Source organism: Oreochromis aureus, linkage group 12 (genome assembly GCF_013358895.1).
Source record: "Oreochromis aureus strain Israel breed Guangdong linkage group 12, ZZ_aureus, whole genome shotgun sequence".
NCBI lineage: Eukaryota > Metazoa > Chordata > Actinopteri > Cichliformes > Cichlidae > Oreochromis > Oreochromis aureus.
The window spans coordinates 11,956,594-11,973,508 of record NC_052953.1 but is presented as its reverse complement, the minus strand read 5'-3'; the positions used below and the strand labels follow the sequence as shown (position 1 = coordinate 11,973,508).

Here is a 16,915-nt window from a genome sequence, read left to right as displayed (position 1 = left end):
CAAAACTTGTAGATCAATTCCATAGACACCTATTCCCCCCTAATACCATCAGAGATGCCGGATTACAAACCGAATGGTCCATATCCTCTTTAGGTTCACAGATGACGACAGCATTTCTGTGTTGTCTTCACGTTTGGCTTGTTCTTTGCATGGTAGAACTGTAACCTGTCAACGATTTCTGGAAGTCTTCCAGTGCCCTTGCAGTGATTTGCAGGAATAAATCATGCCTGTTTTAAGGCAATTTCACCTGAGGGCCCAAAATTTAAAGCCATCCAATCTTGATTTCATCCTTGTGAAAAGGGATTTCTCTAGATTCTTGGGGTCTTTTGATGATAGTATTTACTGTAGACAATGAGATAATCAAAGTTTTCATTAGTTATTCTAAACATTATAAACAGATTGGTGAGCCTCTGCCTATCTTTACTTCTGAGAAACACTGCCTCTCTCAGATGCTTTTTTGAGACATGTTGCTACCATCAGTCTAAACCTTTGATCTCCCCCCCCGCCCCGCCTAACTAAGTTTGTGTTTATATTTGGATTTGTGTCTGTTACTTAACTTATTATATCTTCTTTGCACAGACTGATCAGTGGCTGCAGTCTCAGAAGCCAGAGGAGTGCATCAGCTGTGACATCGAGATTTTGAATGGCAGACCCTCTCTAAATGAAATAACCGCACTGAGAGATTCTGAGCTGATGAATGAACCATGCTCTCCTAGTTTGCAGTCCTCGCTTTCGTCTTCATCACCTTCTTGCATGCTGCTCGAAGCAAATTACTGTCCACAGTTAGCTACTCTGCCCTGGGACAGACCAGCCTCTCAGCAAGTCACAAGCCTGATGAACAGGAGTTACTTATACACTTTGAAGGAGGGTTACTCTGAACCACCTAAAGTTGTATTCAGTGAAACCAAATCAAGCTTTGAAGCTTCTGACTGCCCCCTTGAATCATGTGGTGTCATATATGGTTATATCGCCAATGATTCTTTATAAGTGCTGAGTCAAGTCTGAATCAGTATTTCTTCCTGTCCCATACCGTAAATACAGAATTTGTTTATTACACATATTGTGAATCAGCTATCCTGCATTCATGCTAAACTTTAAATTACAGAAGTGATTTTGTTTAAAAATTATATCGTATAGGCTTTATCATAAAAAGAGAATCAATAGTGCACAAAACTCACATTAAATTGACTAAAGTTTGATGTGAGAAGAGAAACAAAAAGTCAGGAATTTGCTCAACTGTGAAGGAACTGGAGATGTTATCTACAGGATGTAAGTGCTGCAACAGATAAGGTAGATGAGCAGGCTTAGATGTTTGCATATTTTCTGAGCATGACTTTTTAACATCGCTTGTGATGCAGACAGTGCTGATAGTGGTGTAGTTGTTGATGGGATGTAGGTATAATGCTTGAAGTGTATTCATTGCCGTGCTATATGTATCCATGGTTAAAAACACAACTCGTGTAGCATTGCTATTAGCTCATTTGGTTCAGCAGGTGACTCATGTGCCCTTTGAAATGAAAGCATGAATAAAGTGCTTTTCTATATAAATCTAAGAACATTATTAGAGGTATTAGTTTAGGAATTTTTAACACTCTGCCATCTTTTCACCTTTTCTCCATATCCTTTTAGACATCCCAGCCCCGTCTGATTCTGTGGCATGCATGCTCACATTCACACTAGATTAACTTGGCTCAACTTGTTTTCTTTTCTTTTCAGAATCCTATTAAATGGCTTTCTTTTTATTTTCCAGCATTATTAAAATATCAGTTTTCTCCATTTTGTCATGCCCTGAAAGATGAATCATGGGGAAAAAAAACAGAAGGTTGAATAAAAAAGGAAAATTACAGGAAATGTTTAGTCATCATTCCTCTGGAATTTCTCGATCAGTTACTCATAATTGGAATTTTACCTTTCAGCTCAGGTCTACTTGTTGTAACAGGTTGTTCAGCAAATTCTCACCTAAGTTTACATGCATTGTGTTCTGTTTATTGTGCAGTTAGCAGACACCGGGTACAGCTCATAATCTAATTTAATACAAAGTAGATTCAGGTTGTGTTCTATTGTCTTGACATTTACATTTTACAGTTGAAATTAGTGGGGGTGTTTTTTTAGCTCAGTTATTGTCTTAATGTTCTAGGAAACTGAGTGAAGTCTATAGCATTTCACATGTGGCGCCTCTCCAGTTATGGTTCTAGTTTAAGATCACACCTTCTGATATAACATGTTGATTTATAAACAGTTTCAACTGTTGGTCAAAAAGAAATTGTAAGTACTAAGTATTTGTACTCATATTCTTTTTAGTAACTAACACAAAGTTGCAGAACACAGAGTGCAAAAATGCCCTTCTGAAAGGTTATACAAGGTATTATTTGGATAAGGCAGAACTCACACATTCACCAAATACTTTTCATAAAAAGTAAAACATAACAATTAGCCTATAGAGCACATCTTAATTAAATCAAGTCCTATCCTTGTATATTCACTGTTTCTGCTGTTAATTAAACCACACATCTGCCTACTTTTTTTCCCCATGCCTTTAAATCAAATGCAATCAAGCCATGACTGGTTTGGCTAATTCAAATGTGGAGTATCATCTATATTCATATTTAAAATGAAAAGATTTCAGTATCTCTACTGAAATCTATTCAAGCTTCCTCCACCTCACACTTCTCCCCCACATTCACTTGTTATGAAGAGCCAGGCGTCAAAAATGGTTAAAATGAGTCACATCTGAGTTGATATGACAGAAATAGCTGCTCAGACTTAAGAAAATGTGGTTCAGAGACATGCTGTGTATGTATAGCACAGAAAAGCCCAGAATGACTTTTTCTCCCCCTTTGCTTCTTTCACATAGATTTAAATTGAGTCACATAGGACTACACGACTGGTAAATCAGAATCCATTCCTCATTACACTCACATGAACGCTTAAGCTGTCGATTACTGTTTTTCATTAAAATTTCTGCATGAATTCAGAAGAAAAAAGAACAAAAGAAACTGAAACAGGTGCTGTACAGCCTGAGAGATACTGAAACTATAGACTCAGAGCTTTACTCAGCCCATATTATAAACACCTAAAATAAACAAAGAAAGTAGTTGATTAGATTCACCAAACAGTCACATCCACTAAATGTAAAAAAGACTTTTATTATAGACTCATTCAGTAGTTACAAAATCCTGAGGAGCAATTGTGCACATAGGCTTGTCTGAGGCACCACTAGGTGACAGAACAGGATAAAATGGTGGATGCTACTCTGATCTGATAATCAAATCCAAAATATTATAAAGAAATGCTAAAACGAAATAAGAATACATGCTTAAAATATAAAGATCATTTGGTACAGTTGAGAAAAAAGCTAAAATAGCTACATATACTAAAAAAAATACTATATTGTCTCTGTCTTAGAGTCATTTACATGCAGCTCATTAGTCACTGGAGCAAGTTGTAGCCTCCCTCAGTAGTGTATAATTCACAGAAAACAGAAAAAGCAGACTGACCTGCCAAAACAGTGTTTAACGTCACCATGACTCTTTGAGTAAACAGAATCCACCAGCAGACTGTAAAGCTGAGGAGGCACATGTGGCTCATCCATTTAGTTTAGCCAGTGTTGGGGTTTTTCTTTTGTTAGTGTTGAATCTATTTGAAGATTTCTTCAGAGATCAAATCTGCTCTGAGTCTTTAGTCCATGACATTTAAAATCCAAGATAACCAACAGAACAGCTGCCAGATATCTTCCATGTCTTCACATAGAAGCTCTCTGATGTACTCTTACCCTCAACTTGTTGTGTTTTCTGGAGAGAAAAAAAAAGAAAAAGAGAACCAACACAAATTAGTGTGTTTGCATGCAAAAAAGCAGTGAAATGGAAAAGGTACTTATCAAGAAATGGGACACGATTTGTGTTTTTGTGACGAGTGCAGATACAAAGTTCAGACGTGTGACCCAGGTGAACAAACTGCTGTTTGCTCGACTACAGTGTCAACAAGATCCAACAGAAGCTTCGGCAAAATCGAGTTTCAACTTGCATCCGTTCCTTACCGTTGTGGCGGTGACACCATACACTTCCACAGAATAGCATACAGTCCAAGCAAAAAGGCAATGAACAATGCAGCTGCAATGGAACCTAAAAAGCACAAAAACATTCATGTTTTACAAATTCATTCATGTCACGCACTAGCACTTAAATCTTAACATAAACTAAGGGTAGCGTCGTACGATATCCTACTTCTGTAGTATCTGACAAGCATGCATCATTTGTTTACATGCTTTTATTACTGAATTAATCTGTTGTAAAGCAGATAATAAAAACCGTGTTATATGGCTCTATATGCTCATATAGACGCTCCTCATTTCCCTATCTATTTGCTTAATAGTATTAAAAGAAAGATTCACTCTGCAAGATAAAACAAGCTGCACGATCCTTTTTAGCGCTTCGTGCATTCCTTTTGCCACTTCTCAGACCTCTAATCTCTTATCATACAAAGACAATCTAAAGTGCAGTCATAAATTTTGGGACTCCACCCACAAAACCTGAACATCAACACTGTAATTGCTTATCCGACTCACGATCCATCACAATTCACAGGTTACTGCAGTGTGTAAAGTACACAAAGAACTTGATGAGTTTTCTTGTCATTGGTTGGCTCTACTTCACAATGAGCGTGAATAAGTGAAGGAGCCTCGCAAACAATCATATCGATTAAATATATCACCAAATAAAAGTGGTTGAGTTTAGGAATATTATGATTACGGAGATGCTCTTAACACATCAACATGTCACAGCATTGACCATATGACCACATCCTAGTAGAATGGTGACAGGAAAGTCTTACGAAAAAAAAAAAAAGCTGTGAAATGACAAATATGAACTTGACCTTGAGGACCGTTTGGGTGAAAACCCTTTAGCTGGTCGGTGTGTGTAGGGTTTACAAAAATCTTAACAATACTCTAAAGTACCGATTCTTGTAAACTGTAAACAGATAACAATACTTTACCACAGCATGGTGTTAAAAAATAAAATAAAAATCCTTTAGTTGAATTTGCCCCCCCTCCCCTTCAAGAGCACAGCTTTTCATCCAGTGTGTCAAATTGGCAGCATGCAAGCATTTTTGTTTCAGGGAAGCGGCTTGCCTGCAGTCCAGACCTTTTATCAGATTAAAATATTTAGTGCATCATGAAACAAACAATTTGAAAAGCAGAACCAGGACTGCTGAGCAGCTAGAATCCTACATCAGGCAACAGAAGGGAATTCCTCTCCTGAAAGTCCAGCAGCTGGTCTCCTCTGTTCCAAGATGTTTACAGAGTGCGGTTTAAAAAAAAAACAAAAAACACATCTCAACTTTTTTGAGATGTGTTGCTACCACCAAAGTCAAAATTCCATTTTGTTTTTACATCGCATCTCAACTTTTTGGATTTGGGGTTGTTGTGTTAATGAATAACACAACAAGAGGATGCTTCAGGTCATGCATTTATCTTGACACACAAAGAAACCTGAAGTCATCATCTTAAAACTGCTATTTGTCTCTGGGCTGTAGCTGCAGAATCAGCTCTCATTACCAGGGTTGATCCTTTCACACACAAGTTAATGTTTGCTCTGTGCACAATGGGTCTTCCAGGCAGCAATGTAAGAAAAAACAACAAAAGCAAACAACCCAGATACACGAGGAAATGACTGAAGGAGAGATGCATCAAATTTACATCAGGTAAGTTTTTTTTTATTTTTATGTCCACTGTCCCTAAAATGTATGACTGCACCTAATAATAATGACGGGATTTCATTCGACTTTCAAGTTCCGGGTTTTTGATCCTCTTAACTTACACTTATCTCAAACATCAGATAAAAAGTGCACCACACACTTTGCTTACAGAAGCGCAGTTTACTTAAGATGTGTTATATGCTCTTTTTTTTTAGCTCTCAAAAGTTTTGAACTTTAAAACGACTTTTAAGTTTGAGTTCTCTGGTCAAGCATACGCATACTTCAACAGCGAAACACGTCCAGTCATACTGACAAGAGCTCCATGAGCAAACAACAACATGACAACAAGAGCGATCTAAAGTCACAGGGGTGCAAAGCTTATTTAGCGCAAGGGTCAGAAGATAAGAGAAAAATCTGCCACTGTGTCTCAACAAAACCATACAGGATATCAAAAACCTCATATACAAACTCACACACAGCACAACAGCAAAGCATCATATTTGTGTTTCTCGCTCATTTAGTAAATATAGCCCCAAACAATTTGACCAAAGTCAGACAGTATTTTGCAGTCACACTCCTAAAATAACTAAAGTGTTTCTAAGGTGTTTTAAAGCTTGGCTGACTGTTGGTTGTGTAACTTGATTCGGTTTATTTTCAGTCTCGACTCTCTGGGAGAAACAGGCGTTTTTGTAAGTTGTTGACTGAAGGTGGTCCATTACATGTTTTTTTTTCTCTCTCTCTGCAACAGGCCCTACATGGTGTAGAAAAACATCAATTTTAGACAAAAATTATGCTCACCCGGGATCAATCCATTAGTGAAAGTAGGAGAGTCCTTTGAGTCGGGATGAGTGGCAGCTGCAGCAGAAACTTTACAAGGAAGAAAACAGAAATACATGAATCCCAGCTAACAAAAGTGTGTTTAAGCTATACTTGCCTGCATAACAAATGTAAAAATATGACACAGGATTTTAAATTTTTACTTAAAAGTTCCATGTGAGTGTAAAGGACATAAACAACATTGAATTAACATTGAATAAATAACATAATTGTGAAATACTGGGATTGGGATTCAACAATTTTATTCCCAAGCAGCTTTTGCTGTGACGCGTGGTGAAACTGTGTCAGTTAAAGATTCAAATCTGTGGTCAATTTTGAATACACAGTGCTCACAGTGCTGCAGTACACACGCTTCTTTCTCAGTGAGCACACTTTTTATTACATGAAGCAGAAGCAGTTGGTTGATCCTCACTGTCTCCATTAAAATCAGCAACACCCCTTTCGTGTAATCCATGCCCACAGTTGTTTCATAACACAGTAAATAATTTGCATTTTTGTGCCAAGTTATTGCTATGCGTTAGTGTTGAGCAGAGACTATTGGGCGTCTCTGGAACTGTGCCATGTTGTTGTTTTGCTCCCTATAAATAGCATGGACTGCCAACACCTCAAACCTATAGCGTAGTACTGAATGGAATTCACCTGAAGTGAATTTGTTGGATTCTTTCATCCAGTTTCAGGTAGTTAAGGGGTTTTGGTAGAGTTTTATCCAGGCATAATACTGTGCCTAAAATGAAAACACCACAAAATATTGCAGCATCTCTTTCATTCTGTTATCTTGGGATTTCTCTGGTGAACTTATGACTGCAACCCAGGAGGAAGAAGACAGGTATGAGAAAACCTCAAGGAAGCGATAAGACCTACCATTGCTCTGCTGCACAGCATGTGACAACTGCTCCCCAAGATCTAGGTCGACCATCTGAAAGTGCAAGCAAAACATTCGGTTTGAACACAAGAGTGCTGCCTAACACACACACGCGCGGAGCGGGACACATTACAAGTCTTAAGTCATTTAACTCGCCTTCTTTGTTAAAAACGTGTACATCTACAGCGAGTCGTATTTCTGTGTACAGCAGATGTGGGAACTTGCTGCAGGAAGTTAATGTGGAAAATCGGAGCTCTTTGGGGGCATCGCCAGGCACAAAGATAAGACAATGTCCAAGAAAGTGTAAAACGTTTGTGCCAGAGCAACGCTTGTGCGTGTGAATCTACTTACAGCCAAACAGAAAAGGTTACGCTCCCAGTAAAAACGATCAAACAAACCCGTAATGAACCGATACCTATGGCAAGCTCATAAACACCTAAATCAGTACTGTGTAACCGTCGTCAGATAGATCCCGGCAGACTTGTTTTTGGTACACTGTTGCTCACCACACAAAAACACAAAAGCGCTTCTTTCTCACCTTTGAGCTATTTCCGTTATTGATTAGAGCGCTGCTCTTGTTTTTCATCTCCGTCCACATTTTCAGGGCTGTGCGGCCAGGCTTCATCAACTCATGCTGTTTTTCTCCTCACCTCAGCGGCGCCCTGAGACGCACCTCTCGTGGTGCGTTCCTGTGCTTCTTTTTAAACTCGTACAGCAGCGCACCCAAGCTTTGCTGCTAATTTTGGACGCAGTGTAGAAATGATTAGGCTGCATAAGTAAATTAATTTTTATGTGCTCTATAATGCTGTAATATTAAAGAAGTTCAACATGTACTTGCTTGTTTTGTTTGTTGTTGTTGTTGTTTTTTTACCCTGGACTAACCTTTGATTAAAAGGGCTCACTGATGCTTAATTTATAATGAAGTAAATCTAATGCCCCCCACCTCAATATTTTCTGTCATATATACCGCTACAATGGTGGCTCTTCATATTAAACTTGACTTAAGATAATAATAAATATATTCTAATACACTGAGTGTGGATAAGTGTTAGGCTTTTAAATTGCTTCAAAGACTGTTTCAAAAAGTTGCTTCTCTGTTCTTGGCTGTGTGTGACGCTGGTGACACACAACCCTTATGTTTGTGAGAGGTAGCCAGTTAAAGTAAAGTTAATTTAAAATGAAGGAGTTAAAACTGATTGCTTCATTTGTTTGGGCTTACACCAATGCGTCCTATAAGATATATAAGGATTATCTTAAAATGTGAATCATACAAAGCTGCTCAAGTAGGAGTCCAAGAACGAAAATATGGAACTGAGCATAACAACTCCACTTTAAGCCAAGCTGCATGGCTGCAATTTTAACATTTCAATAAAGTTACATTTCCTACAGCAAGTGAAGGAGGCACCAGATCGGCCCAACTTCCTGCAGGAAGAAAGCAGTCACATTTCGCAAAAGTATGCTGATCCAAGATAATTATATTTACAGCAGGCCTACCGATTTTCAGTAAGTGTATACAACGTTTTCCTGCACACACATTCACCCTAATAAACGCACTTCCGCTCGGATAGATAAAACAATGAAGACATGGGACACAGAAAAACACTCTGCTTTTTATCTAAGCAAGATTACATGTTCTGCAAACAGTGTATGAACAAGTCAGTGTTCCAAAAACAAAACGTTAACACAGACAGAAAACTCATTTATTATCAGAAGTCTCCGTTTTGAATTTGAAGACCACATCTTGATCAAAGTATGTTTAATGCAGACCATTTAATACACTGGTCAGAGTAAGACCTGACCTGCAAATAGCCACAGCATAACTCCACACATCAGACAGACAATCAAATTCAACTTGTTAATTGGAAAATTGTGGGGGAAAAAAAAAAAAAAGAAATTCAGCAAATCTGCCAGAAACAACCCTGTACAAACTTCATATGGGAATTAGTCATAAGTATACACAAAGGTTAATTTATGAGAAATATTTGTTTTTCTCTCTCCATTAAAGAGAGTCACACCAACAGTCTGCAGATATTGCACAAAAGTTTACACTGTAAAAGCAGAAAGAGCAACTCCAGATCACACATACAAACCTCCGAGCATATACACACACACACACAGGCACTCAGCATTAATAGAGCCTGAAGCCGGATGGTATATGTCACAAAAATCACTCACACAGACACACACATACAACAGACAAGAGCGTGGAGAAACATCTAAAATGCACAACCAAAGGCATATCTTCCTGAAGAATGAACTTTCTACCCCTACCACCAAAGGAAAAAAATAAAGCTCCTCTAGTCAAACAGCGTCGGTCATGGAGTGTCTTAAAGTAAGTGGGGTCTAAGATATTAGTCAACACTTGTTTGTTCTCTCTTTAAACTTAATCGAAACTTGACCAGCACACAAGAGGGCAGAGTGCAAGAGCACCTGAGGTTACCCAGAATCACCGTTGTCAAAAAAAAAAAAAAAAAAAAAAAAAAAAAAAAACGGTGGTAAAATGCCAGCAATCCCAGAGGGATTACAGACAGAGGTACAAGCCGTCTGAACACAAAAACCTGATTAAGTGTCGTATGGGGAATATCAGTATGGAAAGCATGGCTACGGTACACATCGTAAATGAGTGCAAACACGGCAGCGGGTTTCATGTTAGCCACACTGCAATAAGGCTGCATCTATGGCAAACATCGTTATACATTTTACATCTAATCTCCAACTTCTCATTAGCTTCAAGCATTTTCATCATTACTTAATAACGCAGTTATCCAAAGTGGGAATGTTAACGACAGCAAAGAAAATTATGTAACCGAACCCTGTACAGAAGAGAAATTTAAAAATCTCTGTTTAAGCAGATATCACATGTCAAAACAGCCATCTGCTGTCTTGGCTCATATTAGAGTATTACTACTGACCTCAGCACTGAGGTTCATGAAACCATAAAGTAAATGAGCAGGGCCACCTTGTGGGCACAGAAGGACTGAACTGCAATGCTGACACGCTGAATGAACAGAGATAAGACTGTGAGATTGTCAGAGTTGCCATAAAGCAGCAGCACAACCATGGTTAATACTCCTTCAAATTTTTAAGAGTGGAGACCAGACTATTAAGATCTGATTCAAACGAAATAACATTAAATGGTTTGAAGACATTTTAACGACACATCACCAATACATGACGTCACACTAATGTCTTCGGCTGGTACTGAAAAACTGCACAGATGTTTAACTTTTCAATGGTTAAAAATAATTCATGTTACTTTTTCCCCCTGACCAAACCCCATCACTCCTTCAGCCCCCATCAGTCACAATCCGCAGAGGTCGCATTTCAGACTGGCCATCCTTTCTTGCTCTCTTCTCGGTGTCCCATCTTGGATTTGACGGCCTCTGAACTGTCTTGGTTGAGAGCTGGTGGCAGGTGGATGATGGGAGTTGTAGGAAAAGCAGAAAGGCAGAGATAGAGAGGCATGTCCAAGAAGGACGAGGCAGCGACATCACATGATTTCACAGCAAGAGTTCTGTTTCCGTGCCTGAAGGTTAAACACAAACAAATATGCAAATAGTTTGCCCTGCTTAGTAAATCCAGCCCACAGTCTTGAAATTTAGCATAACGTCAATAAGGCGAGTCATTCACACTTACAGTCTTGTAGAAGGCTTTAGACTGGTTTCCCAGATGCTCTGACTTTGCCACAAGATCGTCCAGTTTCTCTCCTCTTTCCAACAGACTTTCCATGGTGTTGTGCTGCAGACATCAAAATATTTATTTATGAAACAGAAGAAATACTACAACTTAGTTTTAGTTAAGTAGATTGCCCAATATGATTAAAAAAAAACTGTAGCTAATAAGAGAAAGTTGCCTTTCAATCCATTACATTTTGTCAGATGACAGGATAACAAAGTGCAAATCCAAACCTTTCCAATCCTTGCCAATCTGGACCCTATGCAATGAAGCGAGTTCAACATACTCAGGGTGCCTAACTCCAGAGAAGTTATTAAATGTCTAAAGAACATAAAAATGTTATTGTAAAATGCAAAAAATGATTTTTTGCGCTTCATTCATAAGTTTTAAGACGGTATAGCTTGTAATGGCTTTTCCATCTCCACTCCAGAGGGATAAGGAATAACTATGAACACATCTGATTTCTGATGTAATTGAAAGCATGTATTAAAAATTTGTTTTAAGAGACCATCATCTCTTTCTGTGTTCTCATGCAATGCAAAATTTGAAATCTTCTAAACCCCAGTTTGAGTATAAATTAATGTGGACACTTTTCTGCTTTGATTTATGTAAGAGCGGTGGTTTACCAAAATGATCTTTGTCTCATCCAGCTCTGCCTGCACTTTGGTCATTGCATCAGCTTCCCTGGGGTTCTGTGGATAAATACAAAAATAGAACCAGCTATCAAGTAGATGCATTTTGCACTATACAAGTAAATGCTGCCAAATGATGTGAGCATCTGGTGATTATGGAGTCCTTCTGATATTGTTTTTAAATCACACAAACAGTTTCGTAGCAGTCATAGAATATCAGGTCTTTCGTTAACATAAATTCTGAGAAATGTAAAACAAACTGACCTGGTATTTAGAGAGGTGAATGTCAAGGGCTTTGTAGTTAATGGTGTCAGGATTACCAGAGGGCCAGTCTATACTGTCCACTTGCCTAGAGAACTCCTCTAATACCTAAAAAAAGCAATGTCACTATTGAAATCAACAACAAGTCTCATAATATGTATATGTATTTTTTTTTAAAAATATATAAACCACCTTGTCAAGCAATGTGAAACAGACTCTCTGTGGATATTCAGTATCTGCGATGACTACAGCACCCAAATTGTCATTTCTCACATACACATGGCACAGGTACTCTGAAAGAAAAAAAAAAAAAGGAGCAAGGTGTGTTGTTATCAGAACAATGTTCACCCGATCTTATTGTACAGGAAAACTACTGTGTCTACTGGTGCATTGAAGACGGGCCAAAGAATAAAAAGCCTTATTAAAATACAACTTAGCAAAATGTTCTCCATACGACTCCCAAAACAAAAACAAACAAACATCACACACTCATTATGAAGCATAACTCTGTAATAACATTTGTTAAAGTTCATGTCACATGATATGATGATTCAGCCTGCATGAAACTGAAGAGGGGAAAAGCAGTCTGTGTACTCCAGAAACAAGGAAAGGTTTAGCGTCATTGTTTTGAGACAGCTTAAATTTTACTTTATTATCTCCAACTGTTTAAAACTGGACTTAAAATGTCCATTTTCAGGCCAGAGAACATGTCACAGCTAGGTATGGGTACCGGTATCCGGTGCCATAATGGCACCGGTTCTGACATAAACGGTAGTAACCAGACCGAAAAGCAGCGCACATTTCGGTGCTTTATTTCGGTGCTTTTTTTTCCTGAGATGTCATACACTTTGGATTCTAGCCAATCATTTTACGTTTCCAAAGATAGTAGGCGGGCCCAGGTACGTACGTTCTTTTAGAGCAGAGCTACAGATTAAAAATGCCCAAGGTGAAGCAGTCAAAAGTCTGGCTGTACTTCACAGGAAAAGATGCAAACTCAGCAGCCTGCAACAAGTGCTTTAAGGTGATACTGTGCAAAGGAGGTAACTCCTCGAATCTGATGAAACACCTGGCGACGCATAGTGTTTTTTTAAAAGCCGAGAAATGCACCGTATTTGATAGCTTGCTGCGAGACCTCACACCGAGCACATCTACTGCGGGTGTGGTGCCTGTTATCGGACGCGGAGTTAGCAACATCCTCCAAGAACCCGAAGAGTAGAGTCCTGGCCCCTAGCCCTGCCAGCGTAGCAGAAATGATGACGGATGATGATGGCAGCAGCAGCCGTTCTTCTCTGAGTGAGTAGCTTAATGTTGTTCGTGTGTAATTTACGTTGAGTAGGCTAACCACGTTATTAAATTAATGCATGTAAGGTGAACTAGCAAACACCGTCGTAGTTACATGCAGCAGTCTTCTTGTTTGATGGCAGATACTCCCTTCACCCTGGCCAAAAAGGCTAAAATGACCAAAGAAAAAGTGGGGAACAGCTAAACATGAGAGGTTTTTGGACAAAGTTGGTGTTTTTTTCTCCATTGTTTAAGCACTGCTTCCAGCCAAGAGTGATACCAGAAATCCCCTATAGCTGCAGAAAAGGCTAACATTGTTATCTTTTTACAAAAAAAACAGCTAAACATGAGAGGTTTTTGGACAAAGTTGGTGTTCTTCATTCTTTAAGCACCGGTTCGAGCACCAGTTCGAGCACCGTTTAAGCACCGGCACCGTTTCAAAAGTACCGGTTTGGCACCGGTATCGGATAAAGCCTAAACGATACCCATCCCTAGTCACAGCCCCATCACAATTTCCCTGTCAAACATCAAATCACTTTTCAGCAGAAATCTCCTTCTGCCCTACTGTGACACAGGACACTGCAGAAAGTCATTCCTTTATGATATTACAAATCACAATTGTTCTCGCCCTTTGAGATCTGTGATAGTCTTTAGTTAAGCGGCTCCAAGTAAGCGGCTAATGTGCAGCCTTTTATACCAATACTACTGTAGAGAGGATACTTGACAAAAGGTTACCCTGAATCTGTAGGGTCTTCTCTGATGCAACAGCACTAATCACTGCATCACAGGGCCACACCTAAAACACTCTAAATCTGTTTACCTTGTTCTTTGACGGAGGCACGGGTTCCTTGAGATGTTCGTTCGACAATCAAGGCACTGGTGAAGGTCATGAACTCCTGAATGCTAAACAAACCAAAGCAATACTTAGTGTAGAGTAGAAAACACTTAGAAATAGTGAAATAAATACTACCCGTGATGTGTGAGGCACAGGTCAGTACTCTAAGAAATAAGGAACTGCAGTAAAAACTGTTTCGTTTCGTTAGTGAAACGCACCTGGAGCGCTGAAAGAAACTGAAGGAGGACAGGTCGTAGGCCGCTTTGAGAAGATTGGATTTGGTCGCTCCTTTGTAGAGGATGCTGAGACTGTAGAGCTTCATTTTGCCACCGGTTCGTGTGTCAGTTACACAGTCCTGATAGTCTGATAACATAAGAACAATCACATGAGAGCATTATCCTTTATCCGGCTCAGCTAACTAGCTTCCCTGCTAACAAAAAAAGAGAAACTTCAACGACGTGAAGCTCGCAGCAAAAGCAGTCGCCGCCTAGATAAAAGCTTGTAGGCTAACTGTTTACTCTCAGCCATAGTCATTTTAGATTAACCATTTTCCCTCCTTACAGATGGGATTAACAGGCTGACTGATGGCGAAAAGCAAAGACTGCAAAGAAGTTGATTCAAGTTTTAAACTTGTCAAGAAAATTACAAAATTTAATCAGATTAGCTCCAGCTGCTATCTACTCTAAGGCAGGCCTCGGCTAACTTACCAGCTAAAACTATCGCAAACCGTCTGATTCCAATAAAAACAGACAGAAAAAGTCCAATTCCGTATTGAAATAAAACTCGCAGGTATGTACGAAACACGTCCACTAACCTAGTCACAGTATAGTTAGCGCTAACTTAACAGTTTTTAACATGAACTTAAAGTGACCAATCACCACGTCACGGTCCCCAAACGGTGCAATCTGACATTCACTCCGCTGGAAACACGCACACCGCTGGGCTAAGAGTTCCGGTTGTTTGCCAGATTCAAAGCGATATTATATCTACCTAATATAAACGTATTTACAACATATTTACACGGAGGGAAATCTTAGACACACGGATGGATAACAGTCAGCCTTAAACGGATCATATTTATTTTTCATCTAAGGTACTATGTACACTGTTGGATGCAGCAAATCTAATTTTTATCGGTTTAGATTAGCAGGATTGCGAGATTGTAATAACTGGTTCAAATGATAATATGTTTCAACATTTCAACCATATTTATTGACATTTAATAGATGTGCTTTTATACTAATGGTAGAAAACCCTGAATTTGTTATTCTGGGAGAACTGATTGCTATCCACTTGTTTGTGTGAAGCCAAACAATAAAAGTTCCACTTTATTATTATTGTTGTTGTTGTTGTTGTTGTTGTTGTTGTTGTTGTTGTTGTTGTTGTTGTTGTTGTTATTATTATTATTATTATTATTATTATTATTATTATTATTATTATTATTATTATCATTATTATTATGTCCTTAATCTGAAAAAAACTATTTTAACATTCAGCTGTTTTATGGCAACCTCAATTCATGTTTTCTCGGGTAATCTTGCTCCATTTAGCAATTTCCTCCTGGGCATTTAACTCCGTGTAGGTAAGTGTTTTCCATGTCAGATGTGAGCCTGTTATTCATTTCCTTGGTGACACATTGAAATCCTATTGGCATGGAAACCAGTAAGTATTTAGGTGAATCTGATGATCGTCAGCTGCACTGAAGGGAGAAATGAGTTTTCTTTTCCTGGAACTAATTTTGTTTGAGTTGAGATACTGTCAGTGAGAAGTTTGCCTACAAGCTGGAGGTTGCTTTCATATTTTTCTCCATTTTACTTAAAGATGTAAGGGTTTATCAATGCGACAAAGGTTTGGTTGGTTAATTTATTGTCTTGTTGTTCTTGTTTAAGTGACTTTTGGATGGCATATTCATTGTGTGGATATTAACTGGAACCGCTAACAAGAATGAAGACGTCCATAGGTTTTCGCCTAGAAACAAATGTTTGAGTATTTAAAATATATAACATTTATGTGTGTAATAGATAGATACATATGTAGATAGTGAAAATTAGTCCTTCATTTTTTCCCATACATATTCTTTAGGATGTAATTTAGGCTATTTATGACTGAAGATTTGAGTTTACTGTGTGCAAGAGTTAAGAGGAATTCTTAGTTTTTATACTTTCTGCCAAAAGTATCTGCAAGAATGAAGAAATTTCCTAAAGCTATTTAAGATATTTAGGTCACCTGCAGATTTTATTTTTCTGTTTACAACTTTGAAAGTAGAAAAACTGCAGATATGTAAATGTGGTTTCAAGCTGCTGCAGAGAATTATGTAGACCAAATGCTGGGGACATAATAATGGTTGGGCCTTTCATGCACCTATGCCGAGGCAAAACACCATAAGAGCAACAACTTGGGAATCATCAAAACTTCTAAAGGGAGGGAACTTCCACCTCCAAGACTAATGGTCGGCAGGACACTTGGGATTTAGTCATCATTGTCATACGATGGAAAAGGTAAAGAAGCAGTTTAAAAAAAAATAAATCTTGCTATATGCAAAATTTTAATGTGATGAAATACATTTCTGAACAGATGCAACTTTTAGAAGAAGGTTATCGCTACAGCATAGTTCACAATTCAATGATGTTGATATCAGTGATATGATCTTAGACTATAAATGGACTATTAATGGGAAAAGGTAAATAAATGCATGAGTATCTTCTAAGTATCTGTTGTATCGTGGCTACAGTTGGATACAGAAAACGTGATAGGACGGAGCTAAAATATTTCCATTTCCTTGCACTAATTTTTTGATGAACACGATTAAACGAATTGTCCTTGACGTACAGTTTGTAG

General features: G+C 38.5%; 3 protein-coding genes across 7 annotated transcripts in view; 1 reads left to right on the top strand and 2 right to left on the bottom strand.

Annotated features, from left to right (window-relative positions):
• osmr (oncostatin M receptor) overlaps window positions 1-3,038 on the top strand; it is a 51,165-nt gene extending 48,127 nt beyond the window's left edge. For both annotated transcript variants that reach the window (XM_039620990.1, XM_031728022.2), the window contains exon 17: window positions 580-3,038. In XM_039620990.1, the coding sequence (XP_039476924.1) occupies window positions 580-987 (408 nt within the window). In that variant the 3' untranslated portion in view covers window positions 988-3,038. The remainder of the gene's footprint in view (window positions 1-579) is intronic.
• An 88-nt stretch (window positions 3,039-3,126) lies between these two features.
• On the bottom strand, window positions 3,127-8,088 carry sb:cb288. 2 transcript variants are annotated; one of them, XM_039620991.1, is made up of 5 exons: window positions 7,932-8,088; window positions 7,393-7,447; window positions 6,493-6,561; window positions 4,037-4,121; window positions 3,127-3,791 (listed from the first exon to the last, which is right to left on the bottom strand). In XM_039620991.1, exons 1-5 carry the CDS (start codon window positions 8,016-8,018, stop codon window positions 3,743-3,745), a joined length of 345 nt encoding a protein of 114 aa, XP_039476925.1. In that variant the 5' UTR covers window positions 8,019-8,088; the 3' UTR covers window positions 3,127-3,742. The 2 variants fall into 2 exon arrangements, with proteins under 2 accessions (XP_039476925.1, XP_039476926.1); XM_039620992.1 differs by lacking the exon at window positions 7,932-8,088 and adding an exon at window positions 7,550-7,912.
• Window positions 8,089-8,991: 903 nt separating this feature from the next.
• ykt6 (YKT6 v-SNARE homolog (S. cerevisiae)) lies at window positions 8,992-15,026 on the bottom strand. Of its 3 annotated transcripts, none has more exons than XM_039621151.1 (8): window positions 14,956-15,026; window positions 14,296-14,440; window positions 14,063-14,145; window positions 12,154-12,254; window positions 11,965-12,069; window positions 11,695-11,760; window positions 11,030-11,131; window positions 8,992-10,919 (listed from the first exon to the last, which is right to left on the bottom strand). In XM_039621151.1, exons 2-8 carry the CDS (start codon window positions 14,397-14,399, stop codon window positions 10,884-10,886), a joined length of 597 nt encoding a protein of 198 aa, XP_039477085.1. In that variant the 5' UTR covers window positions 14,400-14,440; window positions 14,956-15,026; the 3' UTR covers window positions 8,992-10,883. The 3 variants fall into 3 exon arrangements, with proteins under 3 accessions (XP_039477085.1, XP_031583886.1, XP_031583887.1); XM_031728026.2 differs by having other exon boundaries at window positions 14,785-15,000; XM_031728027.2 differs by having other exon boundaries at window positions 14,892-14,985.
• Window positions 15,027-16,915: the final 1,889 nt, after the last annotated feature.